This window comes from Podarcis cretensis (assembly GCF_951804945.1).
Source record: "Podarcis cretensis genome assembly, chromosome: 14".
NCBI lineage: Eukaryota > Metazoa > Chordata > Lepidosauria > Squamata > Lacertidae > Podarcis > Podarcis cretensis.
Window position 1 is genome coordinate 33,788,863 of NC_137183.1, and position 27,985 is coordinate 33,816,847.

Genomic DNA, 27,985 nt, shown 5'->3' on the forward strand with positions numbered 1-27,985 from the left:
CACAAGCCCCGTTTTCACAACCTCAAATATTTCGTTGACAGCTTGTGGGCCAGCTGGTGCTCTTCTGACGTTGGTGTATTGTTGAAACAGCTCAGACATAGTAACTACACAGCAGCTAGCCAAAATAAAATGGCACACTCTTGTGGTCATTCTGCATTCCTGCCCTTCAGGAGCTTAGAGGCCTAGCCAGTTCCACTTCTGTAGCTATTCAGTTCTGTTTGGAAGTCTTACTTAAAGGCTAACCTACTTTCTTCGGAGTTTGGAAAGTTCCTCCTAGTGCCTTGCTCAATGACAACCCTGGCTCTAGACCAGAACGTGCATTTCGGGCCATCATTTGCTCAAATTTAGGACTCACAACACGGAAAGAAGAATGCTAAACTTGCATTGCAGGACCAGTGCAGAGTCTGCCCAGTCCAGCCTCCTGTTTGTTTGTTGTTTATTGCATTTACCCCCCATCCTTTTCTCCAAGGTGCTCAAGGTGACCTACATGGTTCTCTCACGCTCCTCACTTAATCCTCACAACAACCCCGTGAAGTAGGTAAACCTGAATGTGAGTTGCTGGCCCAAGTCACCCAGTGAGCTTCATGGCCAAGTGAGGATTTGAACCCTGGTCCCAGTTGGACACTAACCACAATAACAAATGTGACCAGTCAGATGCCTCCAGAAAGACCACAAGGAGGGCATGAAGCAGCCACCCTGTTATTTGCCCCAGCAGTTTTTCTTCAGAGGTAGAGTGCCACTGTACAAGGAGGTTCTGTTTCGCTGTCAATGGACTTTTACAACTCCACCTTGCAAAAATGGCTCAACTGTTTGTTTGTTTTTAAGACAGCAGGCAACCCCACACCTCCCAGAAGGGAGTTTCATGCCCCCCCCCCCACAAGAGAACATCCTCTTGGCTTACCTATTGGGATGGAAGATATCTGAGAGTAGAGATCCAGCATTCGGTTCCCGTCAACGTCGACAAGGTAGTTTCCCCGGCTTTCTTCGTAGTTGCAGAAAAAGTGCACGGCTTCTGCATTCTGGAAGGAAGGGAGTGGCCTTGATTGCAACCCCCCCTCCCCCGGGAAAGTCCATTCAGGCCATTTAGCACAGGAGAAGGAGGGGGGCTGCCTCTGGTTTTAAAGAAGACTTGAGGCCAGACACTGTCCCCGGTCTGCCTGCTTCCTCCCTGGCAGGGCCCTGAAGTTAAGGGCCAATCAACACACGACACTCTTTATTCATGCTTTTTCGATTGTGCTTGAAGCAGCCACTTTTTATTCTGAATAAAAAGCAGTGCACCCTTGATCCAGACTGGGGTCCTGTACCAGCTTCCTACTTGAAAATGGTCACATGCGCACACAGCAAGCTGCTCCTCAGCATAGTATCAGGAAAACTGAGTTTGCTTTTTTCCTCTCCCCTCCCTATCCCTTTTGTGCCTTTTAAAAAAAAATAGATTGTAAATCTCCAGGTAGGGGCTGTCTTGTCTTAACTGATGGTCTGTTAGCTGCTCTGAAAGGCTTTTTAGCTGAAGAGCAAGGTACGAATGCTCTAAATAAAAAAAAATGAATCCAAATAAGGAAAACTCCAGCTCCTAGGTCTAAGAAGACTGGCCAGGTTTCTCCATTTGGTCCCTAAGGCTGTGTGGGCCAAGCCACACACATACCTGCCCTCTACCTGATGTCATCTATGCTGGCAGGTAAAGAAAGCCGAGCCAAAAGAGGGTTTGCTTGCATCAGCTGATTGCTGGGGTTTGCAAAAAGCCCTGGGCTTTTTGCCCATGTGGTTTGATTTCAAACCCTGCAGGCAAAAACAGCCCACCTGACATCATTGTGATGCCAGGCGACGGAGAGTTCGGAGGCTCTGACAACTGGTCAAATGTGGCCCACGGAGAGGTGGGTGGGAAAGATAAGGACAAGGGCCCCCTAATCTGCAGTGTCTTTCCAAGCCGGGGACTCTGGGCCATTCCCCCCCTTGAAAATCAGTATGGCCAGCTTCTCAAAGAAGTATTGAATGCCCTCCCCCCCCCCCCATTTGCAAGGAGGGTTGCCTACCCACCCACAGCTGATTTGCTGCCTAGTATTCTTATAAGGCTCTGCAGGTAAGAGGTTTGGGGGCAAAAGATTTACATTTTTACACTAAAAACAGGATAAATTACCTGAATTCTGTTCAACTGTTTCATTAATTCCTGGAAGGAAAGAGATAAAGAATATTATGAATATAACTAGCAGCTTAAGCAGGATGATATTTTGGATAGATACACTGAGCTAAGTCATGGTTTGGCTTAGCATGTTGTCTGAACAGGGCTTGTGGTTTGGATCTTCAAACCACAGGGCAACCTTGGTTAGTCTAGAAAGAGCTGAAGTGTGAGCCTGGATGCCGGCGACACTATAAGCCAAATCATGGCTCAGCTCAGCTCAGCTCAGCTGAAGAACTAATTGGCTGCAGTCTCTCCTTCTGGAGTCTGCACACCTTCCACTAAGCCATTGTATGGCTTAGTGTGACGTATCAACTGGGATTGATAGGTCCGTCAATTTCAGTTTCTGTTGGTTTCACATTTTTCAAATCCTAAATTCGGGTCTTCACATTTCTGTGGCCGTTTGGGTTTCCCTTTTTAAAAACTTCATGAGAATTGTTCAGTATTCTAGCGCAAATTTCTCCTCACCAGCACGTTTTGGTATGCACTTTAAACGAAGGAACACCTCTCTGCAAGCAATTTCTCCTAACACACATCTGTATGTTATTTTCTCAAATATGTTCATTTTTATATGCACACCTTCCCCTAATAGATGTATTTTTGCGAACACTGGGTGGAAAACAGCATCACCAAATTTGTAGAAGTGCAAATTTGGAAGCATGGCCGCCTTTCAATTCTCATTTTGTTTTGAAAAATGTGATTGTGATAGTTTAAATGCAAACTGAATCGAATTCTCCCCCATCCCTGCGTTCAAACCAGGACAATAACACGGGGCTTGAAAAACGGCATCAGTTTACCCTGGATCTTGGGCCGGGGACTTCTGTCTTCATGAGGGGCCCATCATAGTCAAACTCCACATCGATTTTTGCTGCAGCTTGACTGATTCCTCTGTGCCCTGCAAGGAATATAAAGTTAACCAATTTAAAGTCATTTTTTTAAAGGTTTAAGGGGCACAATAGGACTCCCTTCTGGGTAATATGCATAGAATTGCATTGTATATAGGGCCGGCCCAGGCATTGGGCAGAAGCAGGCTGCTGCCTCAGGTGGCAGAAGCTCTCCAGGGGGCACCTGCTGCCTCCACCAGCGGCAGAGAGCCAGTGTGGTGTAGTGGTTAAGAGCGGTAGTCTCGTTATCTGGGTAACCGGGTTCGCGTCTCCGCTCCTCCACATGCAGCTGCTGGGTGACCTTGGGCCAGTCACACTTATTTGAAGTCTCTCAGCCCCACTCACCTCACAGAGTGTTTGTTGTGGGGGAGGAAGGGAAAGGAGAATGTTAGCCACTTTGAGACTCCTGAAGGGGAGTGAAAGGTGGGATATCAAATCCAAACTCTTCTTCTTCTTCTTCAGAGAAGCACAGCCATCGTCAGTGCAGATTTCAGGCAAGATTGTGTCCATTTAGGGCAAGATCTTGGTGGTGGGCAGTTTGGTGGTAGCAGCAGGGCAAGGTGGCACTTCTGGTATCAACTCAAGTGGTGACTCGCCGCCCTGAGTGTACATATCTATTTAACAAATCCATTGCAGTGAAATAAAGTGGTCTTCTATCAAAAACCAGTCTGAATGCCTTTTCTGAGGCACTGGTGGAAGCCTCTGACATAATTTAATAAGCAAAGGCTACCAAGCATGGCTAGAAGCCCCATCTGTCCAAACCGAGCTGACACACTAGGACCAAAAATAGCCTCGCCTCCCCAAGAAAAAGATTAACAAGTATGCCCTCCAGTGATGAAACCAGCCGAAACTTTAGCTGATTTTATTTATTGATCAGAGCTTGATTGATCTGACTGCATTGCACGTGTGGCAGTGAAGCCGCTGAACATTGATCAGCTGAGTTGATGGGATGGCAATAGAGGATTCATGAGCATTCCTGCTGGTCGGAAAAGCTGTAGCTTAGTGGCAGAGCATCCGATTTGCATGCAGAAGGTCCCAGGTTCAATCCCCAGAATTTCCAGGAACGATTAGGAATGTCCTGCCTGAAATCCTGGAGAGTTGCTGCCAGTCAGTGTAGACAATACTGAGCTAGATGGACCAGCTCAGAATGAGGCAGATTCCTATGCTCTTTCCTCTATTTCATTGTGCAGATGACAGAGCACATTATTTCCATGCTGAAGTTCCCAGGCTCAATCCGTGTCGTCTCCAGTTACAAAACAAAAAGGTCATTCAGATAGCAGGTGATGTGTAAAACCTCTCATTGAGATGCTGAAAAACCACTAGCAACGATGAACTAGATTAAAGAATGGGGAATCTGTGGCCCTCCAAATGTATTAGACTTTGTGGGTATACAAGGCAGGACATATATCTGCCTCTATGATATTTTTGTAGAGCCAATCTACCTTCTCACCAAAATTCTGGCGCATGGTGAAAACATGCCCAAATTCAGATTGCAGTTTTGCTAACAGGAATCTTCACAGAGCAGGAGGCGAAGCCAACGGGAACTGTGTAGCGAGTAAACAATTCTTGTGCAATGTTCTGGGAGATGAATCCTATTTATTGGATGCTTGAAGAGTAACACGAGAAGCTCCAGAGGATAAACAAGATGCAGAAGGAGGCAGTTTGTACCAGACAACCCCAGCCCTTTCCCAGCTGAGAGGAATTTAAAAGCCTCTTGAAAGGCCAGAACAGAAAGGGAAGATTTTGGATCCTGGCTGGTTTTGCTCACGGAAAGACGTTTTGTAAGGAACATGGGAATCTGCCTTATACTGAGGCCACATTCACCCCATACATTGAGAGCGCTATGATGCCACTTTAAACAGTCACAGCTTCCCTCAAATACCTCTGGGAGCTGTAGCTTGTTAAGGGTGCTGAGAGTCGCTAGGAGAGCCCTCTATTCCCCTCACTGAGCTACAATTCCCATAGTTCCCTGGAAAGAGGGACTGACTGTTAAAGCACTCTGGGAACTGAAACTCTGGGAGGGGGATTAGGGGCTCCTAACAACTCTCAGCGGGACGCAGGTGGCGCTGTGGGTTAAAGCCTCAGCGCCTAGGGCTTGCCGATCGAAAGGTCGGCGGTTCGAATCCCTGCGGCGGGGTGCGCTCCCGCTGCTCGGTCCCAGCGCCTGCCAACCTAGCAGTTCGAAAGCACCCCCGGGTGCAAGTAGATAAATAGGGACCGCTTACCAGCGGGAAGGTAAACGGCGTTTCTGTGTGCGGCTCTGGCTCTGGCTCTGGCTCTGGCCAGAGCAGCGATGTCACGCTGGCCACGTGACCCGGAAGTGTCTCCGGACAGCGCTGGCCCCTGGCCTCTTAAGTGAGATGGGCGCACAACCCCAGAGTCTGTCAAGACTGGCCCGTACGGGCAGGGGTACCTTTACCTTTACCTTTACCTTTACCTTTACCTTTACCTTTACCTTTACCTTTACCTTAACAACTCTCAGCACCCTTAACAAACTACAGCTCCCAAAATTCTTTGGGGAAAGCAATGCCTGTTTAAAGTAATATCATGGTGCTTTAAATGTGTGGTGTGAATGTGGTACAAGGCAAGCCCCCCCCCCCGAATTGCAATGATATTTCCCCTCCCTTCTAGTAATTTCCAAATGTGATTTATTTTTTCCATAAATAAATGAAGACTGGTGGGAGGAAGGGGGGAAACATGGGGGAGATATTCATCACAGGACTAATATAAGCCACTGCCTTGAGCTGTGGAACTCTACCAATATCTCCATTCTGTTTCATGTGCTTTTCCCACCACTTACCAGCTGCAATAATCCTAAAGTTCTGTTGCAACGAACTCGTTAGATGTCGGCTGAGCAGCATCAACGCCATTTCCCCTTTTCTTCCGCCACAAAAACAAAAACAAAGGATCAAACCTTCTTTTTTCCTCCCTTGCTGCTGATGACCTGGGAGACAGAGAAGGAAGAGACTCAACACACAAGCAAATACCATACATTCTTCCTGTGGACCATGAATCATAGCCCCATAAGAACAACAGCCTGTTGGATCAGGCACCCAACAGTCCAGCATCCTGTTCTCACAAGGGCTGACCAAATGACTGTGGAAAACTAGCAAGCAGGTTTCCAGCACAAAAACACCCTCCTCTCCTTCGCTCTCCAGGAACTGGTATTCAGAAGCATTTCTGCTGCAGACTGTGAAGGCAAAGCACAGCCATTGTGGTTGGTAGCCAATGACAGCCTAGTTCTCCACAAATTAATCACCACCATCCTGTCCTGTGTACACAAATAGTTGACCTGTAAACTCATATTCACATATAACATTCAAAGTTGTATGTTTTTGTGCATACAATAGTTGAGGCGTACATATTGACAAGCTTATACTCCTAAACACAAACACTCCTTGATTTGCAAAGACGAGTTCTACCTGTATTCTGTGGAACATGTGAATGAGCTTACTATGAAGTTCTGCTTTTGTTGCCGTTTCAGTTCTATTTAGCTTTATACAGTGGTACGTCGGGTTACATATGCTTCAGGTTACATACACTTCAGGTTACAGACTCTGCTAACCCAGAAATAGTACCTTGGGTTAAGAACTTCGCTTCAGAATGAGAACAGAAATTGTGCTCCAGCGGCGTGGCAGCAGCAGGAGGCCCCATTAGCTAAAGTGGTGCTTCAGGTTAAGAATATTTTCAGGTTAAGAACGGACATCCGGAATGAATTAAGTTCTTAACCCGAGGTACCACTGTAAATGGGAGCTGCGTCCAGTATTGGTTAGAATGCACATAATCTCAGTATGTACACTGATGTTATATTATACTGTTAATACTTTGATTTGATAAAAGGAACATACCTACACCCAGCCCCCCCCCCCGGCTTCATCCCTGTCCCGTTGTGGAAGTTTTTCAAAATTGGTATATCTGGCCTCTGCTGTCCCATTGAAGCCACTTCCTCTTCGCATTAACATTAACAATGGGCAAAGAATTTAGAAAGACTAATTGAAATGCTAGCATCGTTCCCTTATGTTGCTTCCCCCCCCTTCATGGCCCACTTTCCTTCTTTCCTTCCTCAGACTGAATTCAATCAATAATTTCAACTCCAGATTCAAAACCTTTTAGAAAAAGATAATTTTTTTGCTAACCTCTGACAGTGGGAATTTATCATCTTTATTTTGAGAGATCTTCTTGTATTGTGTTTTGCACATGGCAACTTTTATTTAGCTCCTAGCTAGCAGTTCCTGCTTTTCCTCTTACAGTATTGCAAAGGTCATAAATTGCCACGGCAACACACAAAGCTGGAGAGGTTGCAGGCATTTCCTCGGGTTTATTTTGTCTGACACTCAAATCGCCTTCGTGTTACAGACGGCCCAGGGAATGTAACTCTCCCTGTGGAATCTATCCAAACAAGCAGTCAAATCTCTTAAAGCGAAAAGGGGTTTTGTAATTCTTTCTCCATCCCATCATTAAATCTCTCCCTTTCCTGGCGCACTGAGTCTTGGTATGCATCCCTGCTGGGAAAGCAGGTCAGATCAAGTTCAGCGAATGATATGCGCTGACTCATGGACCACGCTTGGGTCACCCAATCCCAATGCGACGATGCATCCAAGGATTCTTGCTCAACACTATTCCAAGCTTCTACATTTGCAGCCGATTGCTCCTGGGTTGCATAATTTATTACAAATGAATAAAGCACATCCTTGCTTGCAATGCCCATGTGTTCTACACACTATTTAGTAGCATAAGAAGAGCCTGCCGGATCAGAACAATGGCCCATCTAGTCCAGCATACTGTTCTCACAGTCGCCAACCAGCAGGGGCGGCCTGCAAGAGACTGGTATTGATGAACTGGAAGAATAAAGGTATTGATCCCCTTTAATCAATGGATTCGTGATGTGACAACACTTGCAACATATGAACAGATTGCTTAAAGACGTAGATGTTGCGGTCTCAATAAATGAAACTGATCTGTAGGAAACGTAACTTGAAAAAAGAGACATTGCACATACTTTTGCAAATCAGGAAATCTTTAATAAAAAATACGCTTAAAAAGAAAAAAGGAAAAAAGACGTGGACTTTGGATAACATTTGGAACGAGTTTATACAGAATACAGCAGGTTACTAATAATCATATATGTATTAGGACAATAATATCATTTAAATATCTATAAAATAATGTATGGAAATGTAACTGATTATATTTGTTATAGGTAAAGGTAAAGGTAAAGGGACCCCTGACCATTAGGTCCAGTCGTGGCCGACCCTGGGGTTGCGGTGCTCATCTTGCTTTATTGGCCGTACAGCTTCCGGGTCATGCGGCCAGCATGACTAAGCTGCTTCTGGCGAACCAGAGCAGCGCATGGAAACGCCGTTTACCTTCCCGCCAGAGCGGTACCTATTTATCTACTTGCACTTTGACATGCTTTTGAACTGCTAGGTTGGCAGGAGCAGGGACTCAGAAACGGGAGCTCACCCCGTCACAGGGATTCGAACCGCCGACCTTTTGATTGGCAAGCCCAAGGCTCTGTGGTTTAACCCACAGCACCACCCTGTACATTTATTTCTTCTTGTATTTTTGCGCTTATTCTTCCTCTTTCTCCCCCCCCCCACCCTCTTTCGGCACTTAAAAGACAAACCAACAAAAAAACCAGCAGGGGCAGCCAGCCTGTCGTGTTTCACCACCTGAGGTGAAACTCGAATTGCCACCTCCTTCCTCCCCTCCTGTCCATTTCCTTTTTTTTTTTAAAATTAATTTTTATTCGTTTTTCAGACAGATAGTAAAGACACAACAAAACAAACAAAAGAAAAACAAAAAGCAAACAAGGCACACAAAACAATTAAACCAATATAACTTCAAAATCATCATTTCATACTCTTCTTTCTTTTGACTTCCCCATACCTCCCCATCCCTGCATCCTTGTTTAATGATTCTTTAGCAACCCTTAAGTCAATTGTCTTAATTCCCTTTCATAAAGTTTCCTTTAGTTTTTTAGTTACTGCTGCAATTCTTTACCTCTTACCCCCTGACATCTTAACATTCCTCAATTTTACAATTGTTTTTAAGATATATTTTAAATTTCTTCCAGTCCTCTTCCACTGTCTCTTTCCCCTGGTCACGGATTCTGCCCGTCATCTCAGCCAGTCCCATAAAGTCCATCACCTTTGTTTGCCATTCTTCCAGAGTAGGTAGTTCTTGCATCTTCCAATACTTTGCCAGTAGAATTCTTGCTGCTGTAGTGGCATACATAAAGAAAATCCTATCCTTCTTTAACACCAATTGGCCAACCATGCCCAAGAGAAAAGCCTCTGGTTTCTTAGGAAAAGTCCACCTAAGGACCTTCTTAATTTCATTATAGATCATTTCCCAGAAAGCTTTAACCTTTGGGCAGGTCCACCAAAGGTGGTAGAAGGTGCCTTCAGTCTCATTACGTTTCCAACACTTATTATTAGGCAAGTGGTAAATTTTTGCAAGCTTGACTGGGGTCATGTACCACCGATAGATCATTTTCATAATATTTTCTTTTAAAGCATTACATGCAGTAAATTTAATACCGGTGGTCCATAACTGTTCCCAGTCAGCAAACATAATATCATGACCAATATCTTGTGCCCATTTAATCATTGCTGATTTCACCGTTTCATCCTGTGTATTCCATTTCAACAGCAAGTTATACATTTTTGATAAATTCTTAGTATTGGGTTCCAACAATTCTGTTTCTAGTTTTGACCTCTCTTTCTGAAATCCTATTTTCCTGTCCTGTTTAAATGTCCCCTCCTGTCCATTTCCACTGCCGCCATGCCCCAGCTCTTGCCAGCGGGAACCAGGGCACTTCTCAAAGCATTGCCCCTTGCTTGGCTTCTCTTCCTGGGGGTGGGAAAAATGAGTGGCAATGCTGCATGCTTCCCTCTTGGTGGCAGAAGTAGTGGGACGGGCAGAACGCTGCCTCTTGCACTTCCACCGCCTGAGGCGGGCACTTCAGCCTGCCTCATGGGTAGGCCGGCTTTGCCAACCAGATGCTTCTTCTGGGAAGCCCGTAAACAGGGCCAAGGACTAAGCCGCTTCTGGTGAACCAGAGCAGCGCATGGAAACGCCGTTTACCTTCCCGCTGGAGCGGTACCTATTTATCTACTTGCACTTTGACGTCGCGGGTATTCGAACCGCTGACCTTCTGATCGGCAAGTCCTAGGCTCTGTCGTTTAACCCACAGCACCACCCGTGTCCTTTTTCTATGTACAGTAGTTATTTTCTAAACTTAAAATCAAGTCTGTGGACACGGGGTTCATTTCACAGATTTAATAATATACATGTACCATTGAATACAATCCAGAGTTATGCCTCTCCGTTGGTTGAATGATGCTTACTGGGATGAGAGACAGAGGAATGATAACTGGATTTTATGTGATTGCTGGGGCCTGTCCTGAATCTCAGAAACTGGTGCACTTTGTTTAATTATGCTCCTGGTATAAAAAAAACCCTTGGGGTGGAGGTTCCTTCTACAGTTAATTAAAAAAATTCCATTTGCAAAGTCTGATGGTTTTGATTTATTTTATTTTTTTAAATTCCTATCAATGCTAAGATATTCAAGAAAAAGTATGTTGGATGTGAGAGAGTTAACTGTGCAGCTGATGGTCTATCTGGATTGAAATTACAGATGTTAAGATTCTTTTCTCGTAGCTAGCATCGCAACGATAAACAAAGCTGAACATTTCAATGTTCTGTTTAATGCCGTTTTACGTTCAGAATGATGGAGGGGGTGGGGAGGCCACCTGGAAAGGTGCATTCTGTGTGGCAGCCCCCTAAACTGCACAATCCCACCCCTCATACAGAGATATACCTGGCACCTTCATTCTGTGGTTTCCACCATATACTGAAGATGAAACCTTCGATTCTGGCCTTCAACAGCTGAGGAATATACATTTCCCAACTTATTCTCTTGACTGTAATTTGTTTTAACTGTTCTTAATATTGCATTTTAAAAATTTGAAGGCAAGAAACCAAATAAATAAGCAAATACGTACAAATAATAATTACGAACAACAATAATTTTGTTATTGTCTATTGTGCAAAGGCCGGCAGCTATAGGTAATAAATATGGCTGGCATACAAGCCATTGCTTAATGCTGTGTGTGTGTGTGTGTGTGTGTGTGAGAGAGAGAGAGAGAGAGAGAGAGAGAGAGAGAGAGAAAACACGAACCAGCCTGCCCTAACATCTATATTATCTAAACCTTTTCCCTTCATATCTAGCCTCGGATAAAATAACACCGGGCGACCCTGTACTATGAAATTCTGCATGCAATGCTAAATATACAGAAACCGTTAGTGTACAAAAAATCAGCCATCTTCCCTTAGTTCAGCTTTCCTCTGCAAGATGGAAAAGTTCACAGTCCAGAAATGGGAGATTTAATATGTACACATTTACGCTCTGCTCACTCACAGATGTGTGATGTGTGCGCAGAGATACGCGGTGCAAGATGCTGTAGTAACAAAGTCTGAGCAACTGCAGCTCTTGCCTTACTCACCAGGAGAAAATGCAGCAGCCTCAGGTGACCCCCCCTCTTAATAAGTTGCCATGGCACCCGCAGTGGGGCAAGAATACAAGCGCAAGGAATGTTCCAATGAGAGGGAAGGGATTGGGGGGGGGGGATGTCTTTTGAGCCATAAATCAACCAGACAGCTCTTCAGCTGAGCTATCACTATACAGTTGCTGTAGTAACCAATGACAGGGAAAATCTGCAAGGAAACGTATAATTATTAGATAGGAGACAGCACCTTAGTCCAGTCATCAGTAAACCACAGAAAATATATGGCTCAATGGTTATTGTTTTTTCTGTGTGTGAGAGTATGTAGGGGGGAATTATTATTTTTTGGGTGGGGATATTTTGGAATGCATGTTAAGTTTTTTCTCTGTTTACATCCCAGTAAGAATGGGTAGACCAGTTTTAATTTCTCTGTTTAACCATCTGAAATTCAGCTTGCCACATTTTCACATCAGTTTGTGTGTTTATTTTTTTTGCGGGGTGTGTGTGTGTGTAATTTCTAATGAAAATTTGCTAGCGTTTTTGTTCCATTTCCTCCTGATTTACACATCTTTGCAAGGGATTTCTCCTAACTGTAATCCATTTTTTCTATGTTGTTTTCATGCACGCTTTCCCCCAACACACACATTATGCTTGTACACCTTTTTTTTTTTTGAAAGAGAACTTCTCTTACAAAACTAAGAGAAGTACAACTTTGGAAAGATAGCAAAGTGCAAATTAGGTTAAAGTGCAAAGAGCTTCAAATTTCTCCAGGAATTTCCTGGACATATCCGTAATACCGCATTCAGAAGCAGTGTCCGAGTGGAAATCGCCAAAATGTCCGGGAAAATCTGGACATATGGCAACCTATGTCGGCAGTGTCATTTTTTGAGATATTCCTCAAGAATAGCTCAAAAACTTTGGGCAAAACTACAAAAAGCTCGGGGACGCAGGTGGCGCTGTGGGTTAAAGCCTCAGCGCCTAGGGCTTGCCGATCGAAAGTTCGGCGGTTCGAATCCCTGCGGCGGGGTGCGCTCCCGCTGCTCGGTCCCAGCGCCTGCCAACCTAGCAGTTCGAAAGCACCTCCGGGTGCAAGTAGATAAATAGGGACCGCTTACCAGCGGGAAGGTAAACGGCGTTTCCGTGTGCGGCTCTGGCTCTGGCTCTGGCTCTGGCCAGAGCAGCGATGTCACGCTGGCCACGTGACCCGGAAGTGTCTCCGGACAGCGCTGGCCCCTGGCCTCTTAAGTGAGATGGGCGCACAACCCCAGAGTCTGTCAAGACTGGCCCGTACGGGCAGGGGTACCTTTACCTTTACCTTTACAAAAAGCTCAACAACTTTGGCAAAAGAAGCAGTAGCTCAACATCTTCCAAGTGTTTGAAATATGGCAACCCTAACTTACACAACAATATTAAAATATTCAGTAGCTTTAGAAAGGACAGTGGTATGGCAATAAAACAGGATAAACTCCACGCTTTTGGCCCAAAGTCTTCTGTGTTATGTAGGGATGCAAGCCGGCAGCGATTTCTTTCTAGCTCCCTAACAAACTACAGTTCCCAGGATTCTCTGGGGGAAGCCATGTGCCTTAAATACATGGTGCAGCTGTAACCTCAGGTTGCATAGGCACTATACATTTAAAGCACACGGCTTCCCCCAAAGAATCCTGGGAACTGCAGTTTGTTAAGGGTGCTGAGAATTGCAGCCCTGCACAATCTCCCCACCATGTCCCAAGGCTGATTTCCAGCAGTCAACAGTAATTTAAAGCTCTTATGTGATGCTTCTTATCTCCCATTAAATAAGTGGCTCCCTGGACTTTTCCAGGTCAATGCCCCCTTGGTTTCATAAACTCATCCCCAGTGCCTGCATACTCTACCCTATAAAAGGCATTATTCAGAATAGCAGTTTGCATGGCCCACTAAGGAAGATAACAACAGAATACAATTCAAAACAGTAACACTTAATTGCACATTTTTTCCAAAATCCGGTTACAACTATTTAGCTTCATTAATTCAACAAAACCAATGAACATGATCCACTGGTGCCAGCTTTTTGAAGTCAGATAGTCATATACACCTGCAGCAGCCCCCTGCTGCCTCCTTGCCTCAGTGCCCCCTAGGTAATTCCACCGCCCCCAGGTACTGCCCACTTTGGGAATCACCAAACCTACCAAAAGATAGCCAAACCTAACCAGACCAAGCCTTTCTGAGTTCTATATCCAAAAACATGAGTCAGGCAGGGGTGGCTGGTGAACATTGTGACTGGTAGGGTGGAAGACAGGGAGCCCAACAGCAGGTGGCGCTAGAGCCAATGACAAGTGGAGGCTACTAATTCTCATTTAGCATCCATCTTCCTCCTCCCTGCTGAGTTCCGCAAAAGCCACACTGAGACGAAGGAGGGGGAAGCTGGCAGGTAGTGTCACCCTCCCGGACTGGGGACGTAAGCAAGGCGTCAGGCAGGCAGTGCACCTAAAGAATCAGGGAGACAGGGACTTTGGTTGCAAGATTCCAAGATGAACACACAGGGTAATATACAAAATACTACTACAAAATCCCACGAACTCCCTAGACGCAATCAAAAAACAATGGGAGGATGACATAGGCTATGAGATTAACCACATTCAATGGACCAAAATGTGGTCTAAACCCCCCTTTAAATCCATATCAATGAAAAGAAAAGAACTCACTCTGAAACTCACCTACAGGTGGTACCTAACACCAAGAAAACTAGCGCTAATACGCCCAGGAACCTCACCAAAATGCTGGAGAGGGTGCATGTCCACAGGCACATATCTCCACATGTGGTGGGAGTGCCCCAAAATCCAACCATTCTGGACAACAACCATACGAGAAATAAGTAAAATAACCAAGCAAGTATTAGAAATCATCCCAGAATTGGCCTTACTAAACATCTTCCAAGACAATAATGCCCACTTACACCACAAAGAACTCATAACCCACCTACTTTTAGTAGCCAGAAGCATCATAGCCAGACACTGGAGAGACCTGTCAGGAGTAAGTATGGACCAATGGTACCAAATAGTATGGGAAACAGCCCTACTAGAAATATTAACCAATAAACTGAAACTGACATGGGGACAAATAGAAGAAGACATCTTCACCCCGGTATGGCTCCCCTTTATCACATACACAGCCCAACGACCCATCTTTCCCTCCCTTCACCTCTTTCCCCCTTTTCTTTCTAATGTCTCAACAAATGAAACTGATTTGTAAAAATGTTACATGGGGGAAAAAAACACAAGACATTGCACACTTTTGTAAATCAACAAAATCTTTGATAAAAATAAATAAATAAAAAATAAATGGCAGCCTCTTGAGACAGAGACAAAAATGTCAAATGGAAGCACATCAGTTATGCCTGCAAGCGACCCAACGAGGCCACATCAGCGTCACAAAGGAGAAGACAAACCAAGCAGGACAACTGATGCCGCATTTGGTTTATCATTTCAAAAGCAAGTGCTCTCAAATGAGGTAACTTAAAAAAAAGAAAATCCAACCTAGAATGATTTAAGTTCTGCCTCTGGACCTAAGAGACCCCTATGCTCACATGATAGGACTTACCTTTAAAGAAAAGCCGGAACGTATCAACATCTACACCCCAAATATCTATACCCTCAAACCCATCAAGGTTGAATATTTTCTAGGGGTGCAACATTTGATTGATTGGCTAATTGGCCAAAAATCTCCAAATGTTTTGGGCAACAACACTGCTCATTTGCTTTGCATTCGGAAGGTCCCAGGTTCATTCACTGGCATCTCCAGGTAGATCTGGAGCAGAACCCTGTCCCAAACCTGGGGAGCTGCTGCCAGTCAGTGTCGACAATACTGAGCTAGACGGACAATGGTCTGACTTGGTAGAAGTCTTCCTATGTCTATCTAGCTCAGTATTGTTTACACTGACTGGCAGCAGACAGGGGAAATTCCCTTTCCCACCTGGAGGTGCTGGGGATTAAACCTGGGACCTTCCACATGCAAATCAAATGCTCTACCAATGAGCTACAGTCCTTCCCCAACAATGCTTCATGCCTATCAAGCATAGCTCATTTGGTTAGAGTATGGTACTGATAACGCCAGGTTCGATCTGCATATTCAGGCTGGACTAGATGATCCTCAGGGTCTCTTCCATCTCTATGATCCAACTATGTGTCAGAAAAGGAGGGATAAATCTGCAGGTTTTGGTTTTTCTGTTTCTCCTTTCCACCCCTGGGCTGCATCTTACCTTAATCAAATTTAGAGCAGACCCATTGAAATAAACATTCATGATTAAGGTAAGTCTGGCTTGGCACCAGGCAGCTTTCTATGTTCTTCCTATGTTCCTAATGCCCATCATCCCTGAACACTGAGCAGCACGAATTGCTAAGATTGGCAGTTCAGCAACATCTGGAGGGCCAGGGGTTAGTGACCCCTTCCCTGGTGGTATCCCAGACAGGCAGCTGCTGCATTAGATGCCTAGCTGTGGTTGCACAGGGTTCAAGAGATTGGATCCTGCCAGGTTCACCTGGCATCGTCTCAGGGGAGGAAATGTCCCAACTGAGGAGCTGCATCCACCAAGCGCCACGGTTCTCAGCTGCTTTTATGAAATTGATGTGCCGCACCACAAGGTTCATCTGCAGCGATTTTATTATTATTATTGATTTCTGCAAAGTTATTGGCCTGGCTAAGAGAATCCCGCAATCCGAGCTGCTCGACTTCCTGGCTGACACCATTGGCACAGAGTTAATGTGTTGATCAGAGGCTGGAGTTCCACAGCGTGAGTGCAAGATCTGGCCCCAAAGCACAATTATTGATTGGGGTTTATTCTTTTCTGTTCTTTTTTTAATCTGAAGACAAGGCTCCCTTTATGACTTTTGACCAGATTTAACAGCCAGGCATCTCCTCCCCACTCTGCAAGCGGTCATAAAACCAGGCACTGGAACAAGAAAAAAATGACCAAGAAGGGAACGTGGGTGAGGATTAACACAATTTGGAACAGTGCACAGGGAGGGACATTTATCCCAGTTTCTCCTAATGCTAAGGGACGCGGGTGGTGCTGTGGGTAAAACCTCAGTGCCTAGGACTTGCCGATCGTATGGTCGGCGGTTCGAATCCCCGCGGTGGGGTGAGCTCCCACCGTTTGGTCCCAGCTCCTGCCCACCTAGCAGTTTGAAAGCACCCCTAAGTGCAAGTAGATAAATAGGTACCGCCTTCTAGCGGGAAGGTAAATGGTTTTTCCGTGTGCTGCGCCGGCTCACCAGATGCAGCTTGTCACGCTGGCCACGTGACCCGGAAGTGTCTCCGGACAGCGCTGGCCCCCGGCCTCTTAAGTGAGATGGGCGCACAACCCTAGAGTCGGACACGACTGGCCCGTACGGGCAGGGGTTCAATTTTCCTTTACCTTACCTAACGCTAGACAGCATGGAGCTACACAAGAAGCTGTCCTACACTAAGGTAGCTCCTTGGGTTCATGTGTCTCAGGGCTGGGGAACCTCTGGCCTGCAAACCCATTTTCCCCAAACCACATCCACTAGCTGACAAAACCCATGACATCATCTGATGGGTAGAAGGATGGTGTTAAATCCTACATTGGCTGTGTACCAATTCCCAGCACGGAGGAAGGGTATGCACCCAAAGCATGATGAGTGGGGAGTTAAATCCTGCTCAGTTCAGCAAATTCCATGGAACCCCACCCCTGCTAAAAAAGAAAGGGGAAAATATCTCTGTTTTAGCAGCACCTTGCAAGGTGCTTTGAACTTCTGACTCTGGGACGTCAAAGCACCTTGCACTTGATGTCATTGTGGCATCGTGTAATGGACATGATCTAGCTTGTGACTGGGACGTGGGTGGTGCTGTGGGTAAAATCTCAGTGCCTAGGACTTGCCGATCGTATGGTCGGCGATTCGAATCCCCGCGGCAGGGTGAGCTCCCGTCGTTCGGTCCCAGCTCCTGCCCACCTAGCAGTTCGAAAGCACCCCTAAGTGCAAGTAGATAAATAGGTACCGCTTTATAGTGGGAAGGTAAACGGCGTTTCCGTGTGCTGCGCTGATGCAACCTGATCAAAGGCAACAAATTACTACTAATATTTCATAGGAGAACAAGAGATAAAATAATAAGCACATGGGCAGGTATCATGGTATCTTAAAAATAAAATAAAGTAAACATATAATTTTACTTTTGTTAAATTTGGGAGTCAAAAGCTTTTGCCTATCAACTGCAAATCACTCTGAGTTCAGTCAATAGATTCCAATGTACTACCTGCTCACTCCTCTGCAGATAGAATCAACACCCTCCAAATGTTGTTGGACTCCAGCTCTCATGAGCCAGCAAGGCCAATGGTCAGGGATGATGGAAGTTAAATTTCAGAGGCATCTGGGAGGACACCATGCTGATGCAGAGTGTAAATTCAGTTCCCAGTGACTTAACTGTTGCTAAACTACTCAGAATAGCAACGCTTCTGAAGACATTTCCAGAGAGTTTTGCAATACCTTGAAATCTAACAAGTTTATTATGGGGCATCCAGTTGTTAACTGGGCTCCATTTCATCTGATGCAACCAATCACTCAATCAATCAATCCCTTTATTATGATAAATGACCAGTATTCACATCTGATGCAATTCTAAGACACTGTGGAATTAAGCATTCTAATGAGAACAAAAGACAGAAAGCTGTTACAATTTACCGTACTAACGCAACCTCCTTTTGTAGGCAGTGCAAGGCAGGCTATTCAGAGCCTGAGGAAGCTGAAATGCTAGAAGATTTGGGACCAACACTGCATAAATAAACCGTGGAATTGTTCCCATAGGGTGTAGTGTCGGCCATGAACTTGGACTGCTTTAAAGTGGAATGGTCTCCCTGGGGAGGTTGTGGACTCTCCTTCCTTGGAGGTTTTCAAGCAGAGGTTGGTTGGCCACTTGTCATGGATGCTTTAACTGAAGATGTCCCACAAGGAAGTGGGTACAGAGCCAGTGTGGTGTAGTGGTTAAGAGCGGTAGTCACGTAATCTGGGGAACCGGGTTCGCGTCTCCGCTCCTCCACATGCAGCTGCTGGGTGACCTTGGGCCAGTCACACTTCTTTGAAGTCTCTCAGCCCCTCACAGATTGTTTGTTGTGCGGGAGGAAGGGAAAGGAGAATGTTAGCCGCTTTGAGACTCCTTAAAGGGAGTGAAAGGCGGGATATCAAATCCAAACTCCTCCTCCTCCTCCTCCTCTTCTTCTTCTTCTTCTTCCCTGGGGTTTACTCCCAAATCCTTTCTCATGAAGGAGTATAGCCACAAGGCAGCAGAGGTTTAAGACCAGTTTTCCTTCTCCTAGATGGGCTACCTTCCCAAGTTGATGAGCCTCATCTGCCCCTCATGTTCAGAAACCACCTTCTTGACCACTGGGCCCACTATTGGTCTTGTCCGTTCATCCGCCTGAGCTTGTCTTCACATGCAGGGCAAGTCCCTAACTCACTGAGGTTTTAAGACCCCTTGGCTACCCTCACCTGGTTTAGCCGGCCAGACACATAGTCATATAACAATAGGCAGGACTCCCAGGTCTATGCAAGCTACATCTAGATAAACACATACATCAGATACACATGCATTATACCAGAGATGAAACTAAGCTGAACTCTTTTGGACCCAAAGACATTTCAAGCCTTTCAGGCAAAACAAGACACACTGCTTTATCATGGTACTTAACAGCCAGTCACCCATACAAACATTTCTTTGTTGGCTGCAGACTTCTGCCTGCAAAGATCTTTCTGACTGAAAGATTTTGGAAAAAGTGTTTGTCCTCAAACCCAAACACCGCCTCAGAACAAAAATGGTGAATCTGCATGTTCTATCCCCACAGCAACCATTCCAATTTGCCCAAAGTTACTAATATTTAGGGACGCAGGTGGCGCTGTGGGTTAAAGCCTCAGCGCCTAGGGCTTGCCGATCGAAAGGTCAGTGGTTCGAATCCCTGCGGCGGGGTGCGCTCCCGCTGCTCGGTCCCAGCGCCTGCCAACCTAGCAGTTCGAAAGCACCTCCGGGTGCAAGTAGATAAATAGGGACCGCTTACCAGCGGGAAGGTAAACGGCGTTTCCGTGTGCGGCTCTGGCTCTGGCTCTGGCCAGAGCAGCGATGTCACGCTGGCCACGTGACCCGGAAGTGTCTCCGGACAGCGCTGGCCCCTGGCCTCTTAAGTGAGATGGGCGCACAACCCCAGAGTCTGTCAAGACTGGCTCGTACGGGCAGGGGTACCTTTACCTTTACCTTTACTAATATTTAATAATTGTGTGTGAGAGTGTTTTAAACCAGCCTCTGCTGACCACAGATTAATTTTGCTAATCCTCAGTGGCCCCAAAGGAATGTGTGTGTATGTGATAATTTAAAAGAACTGCTTCTGGCCCATCAAATGGCAACCCTTACTTGCCACAGAAGACCAGGCAAGAGGCCTATCGACAAGCACCCTTTAAAGAATCTGTCTTACACCAAGACAGGCCATTGGTCCAGTTTACACAGCACTACCCCAGAGCCATCTGTGTCTGGACTTAACTGTCAAGGGTCCTTTACCTTTACCTCTTTTTTTTTTTTACCAATGTGCTGCCCTCCAGGCGTTGTGGACTTCAACTCCTCAGCTCTATCTCAATGGTAACATTCATTTAAAAGCAACCCCATCTTCGGGTTAAAGCTGTTACTTAGCAGAAGGCAGCTTCCTATGACAAGACAAGGTCCGTAGCTCAGGGGTAGAGCATCTGCCTTGCATGCGAAAGGTCTCTGGTTCGATCCCCGACGGCCTCTCCAGGTTGGGATGGGAATTGTCCCCTACCAGAGAGCCACGGCTTGTTGTCAGTGTAGACCAGTGGTTTTCAACCAGAGTGCCGTGAATGATGGTCAGGGGTGCCACGGGCAACACTGGGCTCCATCCCTCTTTCCTTCCCTCCCTCCTCTGATGCCCTTTAGTGTCTCTGCCTCCCAAAGGCTTGCATGGCTGTTTGGTGAAGCCCCTCTGGCTACAAGTTCCGCAAGCAAATGGTGCCTCTGGGGCTGGCCAAGGGGTACTGGTTTCCAGGAGCTGAAGCAGCCTTAGAGTAAGCAAGTAAGCGGGCAAGGGAGCCCAGCCAGCCAGCCCACCAGCCCTTGCTGTTGGGAATGGACAGACAAGTCCCAGGCCCCTGTGGGGCAGTGCGAGGAGACACCTCTCTTTGGGGCGGGGGGGGCAGCTCAGAGACCAGGGGTGGCAGCAGTGGCTGCCCAGAGGATTCCCAGGGAGAGGAGGCTGAGGGAACACTCCACAAGAGAGGGTGTTCCAAAAAGGGTGAGGGGCTGCCAGCTTTGCAGGCAAGGGGTGACATAACTGGGCTCCTGAGCCCCACAGGGGTGCCGCAGAAAGAAGGTAGTTGGTCAAGGAATCTGTGGACTCAAAAAGGTTGAAAACCTCTGGTGTAAACAATATTGGGCTAGATGGGTCATTGGCCTGAATCACAGAATTATGGAAGGGTAGAATTAGAAGGGATCCCAAGGGTCATCTAGTCCAAACCCCTGCAATGCTGGACTTGGTATTATGCAGCTTGTTCCTATGTTCCTAGAGTGTCAGTCCATCTGCATATGCACACAAGCAGCTCATGTCTTCTGCAGATCAGAGTACAAATTAAACTGCAGCTCATTTCTGCCAAACAAAGCCAACTGGCAACCTCTCCTGTTCCAAAGATCACCGTAATTGCCATTATTATTCCTTCAGAGCCGGGAATCAGCAGTTGCTAAGCCCAGGCCTTGACCTGCAGGAACTGCAGCCCCTCCCTCCCACACCGGCAACAGGATCAAGCAAAGAACAGGTGCCGCCCCTGGGGAACAGATGCAAACGTGGTGTTTTGCACAGTGGCACAAAGTGGCAGGCAGCTGCTCCAAACACATCACCTCATTTGGCTGAGAAAGCTTTGCATGCTGTTCCACTGGAACTTCTAGGCAAATACACCTGGCAAATTTAACAATTCAGCTGGCTGGCTGCAAAGTCATCGGGAGGAGGGCCTCAGGCTTGGAGCGTAAATGTGGCTCTCCATACCTCTCTCCAGGCTCCACCTCTTCTCTGCAGGCCACACCTCTCATTGGCCCAAGGGGTTTTTGCCTGGCTGGAACCTGTCTTTGAGTCTTCTTCAGACTAAGGGCCTCATTCCCTCCTGGGCAATTTGCCAGGGGCCACATGCTGGGTGCAGGTGGGGCCAGAGGCAAAGGATGGGGGGCAGAGCAACAGATGTAAATTTTACTTTGTACAGTAGGCTAGTTTCAAGGCACATTCGCAACCCTTCCTATCCTCCACTCATGCAACCAAGAGTTATTATCAGTTCAAGGGCGCATGCAAGCTTGTTTTCTACTGCTCCAGAGGGTGGGACCCAAGCCAATTGGATTCATAGGAGAGGAAAGGAGATTCCGACTAAACATTAGGAAGACCTTTCTGACGATAAGTGATGTTCGACAATGGAACGGACCTCCTCAGAAGTTAGTGGGCTCCCCTACATTGGAAGTTTCTAAACAGGGTATGGATAGCCACCTGTCAGGGATTCTTCAGCTCGGATTCCTGCATTGCAGGGTATTGGGATTAGATTACCCTTTGGGGGGGGGGCGCTTCCAACTCTACAATTCTGTGATTCTATGATTCTATACCCCTCTTGCTGCAGGTGATGGGAAAGACCAGGTCTCAGGCTGCTACCCTGGACCACCACTGCCTGTGCTCACTAGCCTGGTGTAAAAAACGGCACGATTCGGCGCAAGGCGAATTCCCTATGCTGAAACAGCAAATCGATTAAACAGTACCTAAGCATGACTCAGCACAGAAGAGCAAAGCGGAACCACTTCGTTTGATGATAACATGGCTATAGCAAGATAATTGATATATGGTCTTATAATGTGCTGCCTGCTATCCAGGATCTTTCTACCGTCCACTGCTAGGAAAGGTTTCTTCCTCCCACCTCCCCAAATTAAAATTAAACCAAACCACCTACAGGGAAGTGAGAGGAGAAGGAACAGGAGGGCTGTTTCTGGTCCCAGCCAGGCAAGGGAAGGGATAAGGGCTCCTTTGCAAGACCCCTTTCTGCATAAGTGCAACAGAATTTATTGTGATAATTTTCAGAGAATCGCAGCAATGCTCTCTTCCTTCCAGTTGCTGCTTCAATCCCTAGAATGCATGAACCCACCCCCCACTCCCCTTTCAAAACATCAGAGCAACACCAGTCGAAGAACTGCTCACAACTGAAAATCCCTGGAAGAAGGAAGGCCTTAATCGTGGAAAACCAGCCACGATAAAAGCAGCTGATACGAGGGAGTACTTGAATAGAATGTAAGTCCCACCCCCCAGGATGCAGGTGGCGCTGTGGGTTAAAGCCTCAGCGCCTAGGGCTTGCCGATCGAAAGGTCAGCGGTTCGAATCCCTGCGGCGGGGTGCGCTCCCGCTGCTCGGTCCCAGCGCCTGCCAACCTAGCAGTTCGAAAGCACCTCTGGGTGCAAGTAGATAAATAGGGACCGCTTACCAGCGGGAAGGTAAACGGCGTTTCCGTGTGCGGCTCTGGCTCTGGCCAGAGCAGCGATGTCACGCTGGCCACGTGACCCGGAAGTGTCTCCGGACAGCGCTGGCCCCTGGCCTCTTAAGTGAGATGGGCGCACAACCCCAGAGTCTGTCAAGACTGGCCCGTACGGGCAGGGGTACCTTTACCTTTACCCACCCCCCAAGGTTGAAACTGGTTGGGATCTTTCGAAGGAAAGAGATTTTCTTACATAAGGGGACAGAGACACAAACAGTCATTTATGGCAAGGAAAACAGAGTGGGGGTGGGGCAGAAAATGAAAGGGAATGGACACAGCGAGGAGAGCAAAGAGAGCGTCATTTCGCAGGGGGCTTTGCAACCCTCTCCCCAGGTGCAGATATGGATTTGGAGGAGTGTTGGGTCAGGAGAAAGTGGGTGATCAAAAACTGATCACCTGCCACAAAAGGGACGTTTTAGGATGGAAACACATAACACAAACAAACAAACAAACAGTGGTAATGCTAATCATACTCAGAGTGAACCTATTGAAATTAATGGACATGGCTAACTTAGGTTCATTAATTTGAGTAGGACTTGGTTGGATACAACACAGTGCAGAAAATGATGTGCTTCCTGCTTCTTTTTTTGTCGTCAGGCTCTTCCCATCAAATTCAAGATTTGGCTAAGGTCTTTTGAGTGTGGGTTGGGGGGCAATCTGAGAAGAAAAGATGAGCACAGATGCTACATTTTCTGTAACTTCAGAAGGTAAGGACACAAGATTCTCTGGGCTGGGTATGTTCTACAAGTGTTGTAATCAGCCCTGGGGACAGCATTCATCATCCTTTGGAATCTAAGCTTTCTTTTAAAAAAAAAAGGTTACTAGTCCTCAAGACTTCCAAGATAAATTCTGGGGGTCAGAGGTTGGGACTTTAGTGCCTGGCTAACTGTCTCCCAGTATCCTTGCTGGTGAATTTTGATTTAATTTTTTTGAGTGCAGAATATGAGATATGTAGAAGGAACTTTATCCCAGATCAAAATTGGTTAGCAGTCTGGTTTTTATCACGCTTTGACCTCTTCAAACTCTACAGTTCCATTTAAAAAACAGTCACATATTTTGAACTTGCAAGAAATGGGTGGGTTTATTTTAGTTAGTCACTTGCCTTTTAAGTAGTTAATTGGTTAAGTTTCATAAGCACTCGTAGTTTTGATAAACAAAACCTGCCAATCATTTGCTAAAAGGACATCCTTGGAGTCCCTTGGCGGGATGGTTAACAAACCAGAACCAAAACTGCTACAAAACAAAACTCCCTGATTAAAATATTCCTTCACCGATGGAAACAGCCCCCTGCCATTCAATCAACAAGAGTAGCTGATTAATCCACCGATGAAGCTGATGAAAAGCTTGCAGCACAAATTCCAACGTGCACCAGCCCAAACCATTTGCTTGTTTTGATAATACAATTGAACCTTTAAATTTCTGGGAGTGGTGATGGGAAGGGTGGCCAAGACAAACTACAGAAGGCGTCTAAGAATGTTATTCTTGGGTAGAGGCTGTCTGGCTAGTCTGAATCGGCTTCCTGTTCCTCAGGAAAGAAGGACCGTCCAGGAGGGATGGAGAGGAGCAAAGATGCTCAAGTCAGGATGCTGGTGGTGGTGGTGATGAATTCATGGAGGATAAGACTGTCGTTGGCTACTAGAAACAATGGCTTGCTTCGCCTTCACAGTCAGAGGCAGCAATGCTTCTGAATACCAGTTGCTGGAAACCACAGGAAAGCAAAGCGGTTTTGTGCTCAGGTTGTGCTTGCGAATTTCCCCCCAGGCATCTGCTCAGCTACTGTAAGAACAGGATGCTGGACTACATGGGTCATTGGCCTGATCCAGAAGCCAGAAGCTCTTCTGATGTTCTTACGATGAGAGCACCTGGAAAGGCTCACAAGAGACACTGGGCATTGTTGGAATTGAAATCGTTCCCCAAAAATTAGACCAATGGGGAAGGTTCCTTGAGAATGGGATGTGGTGTGCAGTGGGGTGAGATTCCGTAAGAAGGATAGGCTAGATTTGGGGAAATGATGGAGACAAAGTGAAGTTGTCCTCAAGAAAGGGTTTTGGGGGGGGGCAGGGGGAGGATTAGTTCCCTAGAAGAAAAATGGGAGACAGGACATTAAGTGGTGGCTCTGGAAATAGTTTGAGAAGGGAAACCCCCCTATGCACAATGGGAATAATGGGGAGAGTGGAGAGTTCAACATGGAGCTGGAGGAGGAGAGTGACATTGGGGCCGGGAGGCGAGAAAGGCCGTAAGGCAGTGGTGGCAGCTGTTTCGGGACTACAACTCCCATCATCCCTAGCTAACAGGACCAGTGGTCAGGGATGATGGGAACTGTAGTCCCAAAACAGCTGGAGGGCCAAGTTTGGCCATCACTGCCGTAAGGGGTTGAGGCTGAGGGGGCAGGATGTTGTAGAGGTAGAAACATGGGGGGGGGGAGGAGGTGAAGAGGGCTAATAAGAAGCCTCCCCACTAAAAAGGTGAAGAGAGCGACTGGGAAGAGAAACCAGACAGAACCAGAGATCTCCGAGATGAGGACGTAATAAAGAGATTGGGAGGGGGCAATACTGGAAAAGGTTATCCCCAGTAGACCAGGGAGGCATATTGATGTCCCCTCCCTCCCCCCCCCAAAAAAAAAGATGGGAGAAGCAGGATGCAATAATAGATGAAAGGGAAAGAAAATAAATTGCTTAAAAGGGATTACATAAAGACCCCTCTACTCTATTAAGAACTGAAGGGAAGGGGTTGCTGCTCCTAATTATTATCTATCCTGTTCACAGGTAGGTATAAAATGGAGGCTATCTTCTCGCCTCCTTCCCGAGATAAGCGGAAGAGCGGCAAAGAAGCAGAGCCCTCCCCCTACTCACCGCTTTCCAGGCAAACGCCGGCTCGCTCCGACCTCAGCCGCTTTCGCCCCCGTCTAGCCGCGCCGCCGCCGCGGTCCCCTGCTTGCAACTGAGCAGCCGGGAGGGCGGATCGCAGCTGGCCCGCTCGCCGAACGCGTCGCAGCCAATCGGAGCCGAGCTTTCGCCGCTCGGTTGCGGCGCCAGCCAATGGGAGGAACCGAGTGCGACACACCCCTCCTCTGAGGAGGGGAGGGGAAGAGTTGTTTTGTGCGGTTGGGAGGAAAGAGGGTAAATCTAAAGGACGGGGGTGGGCGAGATGGAGGGAGGCAGGCGGATGGGCTTTGCCTCTGAGACCGTGACAGGTGGTCCCTTTGATCAGCCCTTGGGGACGGGCAGTTTTTAACAGTGGTACCATTTCTTTTGAAACGCAGAGGAAGTATCAGGCTCAAGTCTACCTGCATCTGATCTCCCACCCTCCCTTGGAAGATCTGGCTTCCAATACAGTGGTACCTCGGGTTACATATGCTTCAGGTTACATACACTACAGGTTACAGACTCTGCTAACCCAGAAATAGTGCTTCAGGTTATGAACTTTGCTTCAGGATGAGAGCAGAAATCGTGCGGCGGCGGCGGCGCAGCGGCAGCTGGAGGCCCCATTAGCTAAAGTGGTGCTTCAGGTTAAGAACAGTTTCAGATTAAGAATGGACCTCCGGAACGAATTAAGTTCTTAACCCGAGGTACCACTGTATTCCCCTTGGCCCTGCTTACTTACAACAGGGGAGAGGATAGTATTATTTTTTAAAAGGAAAAAATGCTGTATAAGTAGTGAATTGTCTATTCCCCCCCTTCATTCTGTGTATATACATAACTAACTGAGAGGTAATTTGTTTAGAGAATAATGTGTAAATATTGTGTTCCGTTGTAAGCATTTGCCACATTCACCCCACACATTTCCAATCACTATGATGGCCTTTCTCAACCTGTGGGTCCCCAGATGTTGTTGAACTACAACTCCCATCACCCCTAGCTAGCAAGGCCAGAGCTCAGGGATGATGGGAGTTGTAGTCCAACAACATCTGGGGACCCACAGGTTGAGAACTGCTGGATGACTTCTTCCCCCAGGGAATTCTGGTAGCTAAAGTGTGTTAAGGGTGTTGAGAGTTATTAGACCACAATTCCTTCCCCTACCCCTGCAGCCCCAGCTACAGTTCCTAGAGCTTCCTGGGAAGACAGACTGATTACGAAACCTCTCTGCCAACTGTAGCTCTCCTGCAGTTACAGGATATCAGCACTGAAAATAAGCAAGAAATCCCCCCCAAAACTTTTGCAGACACAAATAGTATTCAAGGCAGGATCAAGTATAACCACCCCATGCTCTCATGAGCACAAATAATCACAAACATCAGAAGGATATTTGGAAGGGCCCTAAAGGGGCTTACTCACAAGTAAGTGGGGATAGGATTGCAACCCTAGTTTAATTACATCCATTGAACCCAAGTGTGTTCCGAGCAGAGACCTTGTCTGATTCGGCAAACCGGTACTTGACGTTCTTAGGGAATTCTGCTCTTCACAGCATATCAGTGATAAACACACAGATTGGCGCACAGGCAGGCTGGTTGGCTGCTCAGATATGCCCTTTTTTATAGCTGAAATTTAGCAACCGAGAACTTGGCCCTGCTAGTAAAAGATAGTAAATAATCAAGTGCATGATGACACGTCCTTTTGTAACCTTGCCGGCTGTTCTGATTAGACCCTCCTAATGCCAGATTATGCAACTGGTGCTACAAAGAAAACCAGTGGGCAATTTGAGAAATAGCCAACCTGGACAGAGAGCAGAAACAATGTCAATGTCTGGTGCAATGGGTCAGTGCATCTGGCTGTTAACCAGAAGGTTGGTGGTTCGAGCCCACCCAGGGATATCTGTGGTGGGCAGAATTACTGCATTGCAGGGAGATGACCCATGGGATCCTTTTCCATTCTATGATTCTATGAAAAATTACTTTAAAAATCCTCCTCTACAAATTTTGATGTTCCGTGTTCCCACAGTATTCTC

The 27,985-nt window shown here is 46.7% G+C and overlaps 1 protein-coding gene across 2 annotated transcripts in view; it reads right to left on the reverse strand.

The window, feature by feature from the left end:
* ABAT (4-aminobutyrate aminotransferase) overlaps positions 1 to 26,062 on the reverse strand; it is a 40,454-nt gene extending 14,392 nt beyond the window's left edge. Inside the window, exons 1-6 of one of the 2 annotated variants that reach the window (XM_079952580.1) lie at positions 25,954 to 26,038; positions 17,814 to 17,943; positions 5,858 to 6,001; positions 2,971 to 3,068; positions 2,135 to 2,164; positions 902 to 1,019 (exon numbers count right to left, since the gene is read on the reverse strand). In XM_079952580.1, the coding sequence (XP_079808706.1) occupies positions 902 to 1,019; positions 2,135 to 2,164; positions 2,971 to 3,068; positions 5,858 to 5,927 (316 nt within the window). In that variant the 5' untranslated portion in view covers positions 5,928 to 6,001; positions 17,814 to 17,943; positions 25,954 to 26,038. Of the gene's footprint in view, positions 1 to 901; positions 1,020 to 2,134; positions 2,165 to 2,970; positions 3,069 to 5,857; positions 6,002 to 17,813; positions 17,944 to 25,953 lie in introns of both variants that reach the window. The other variant, XM_079952579.1, reaches the window with a different exon arrangement.
* Between the last annotated feature and the right edge of the window lie 1,923 nt (positions 26,063 to 27,985).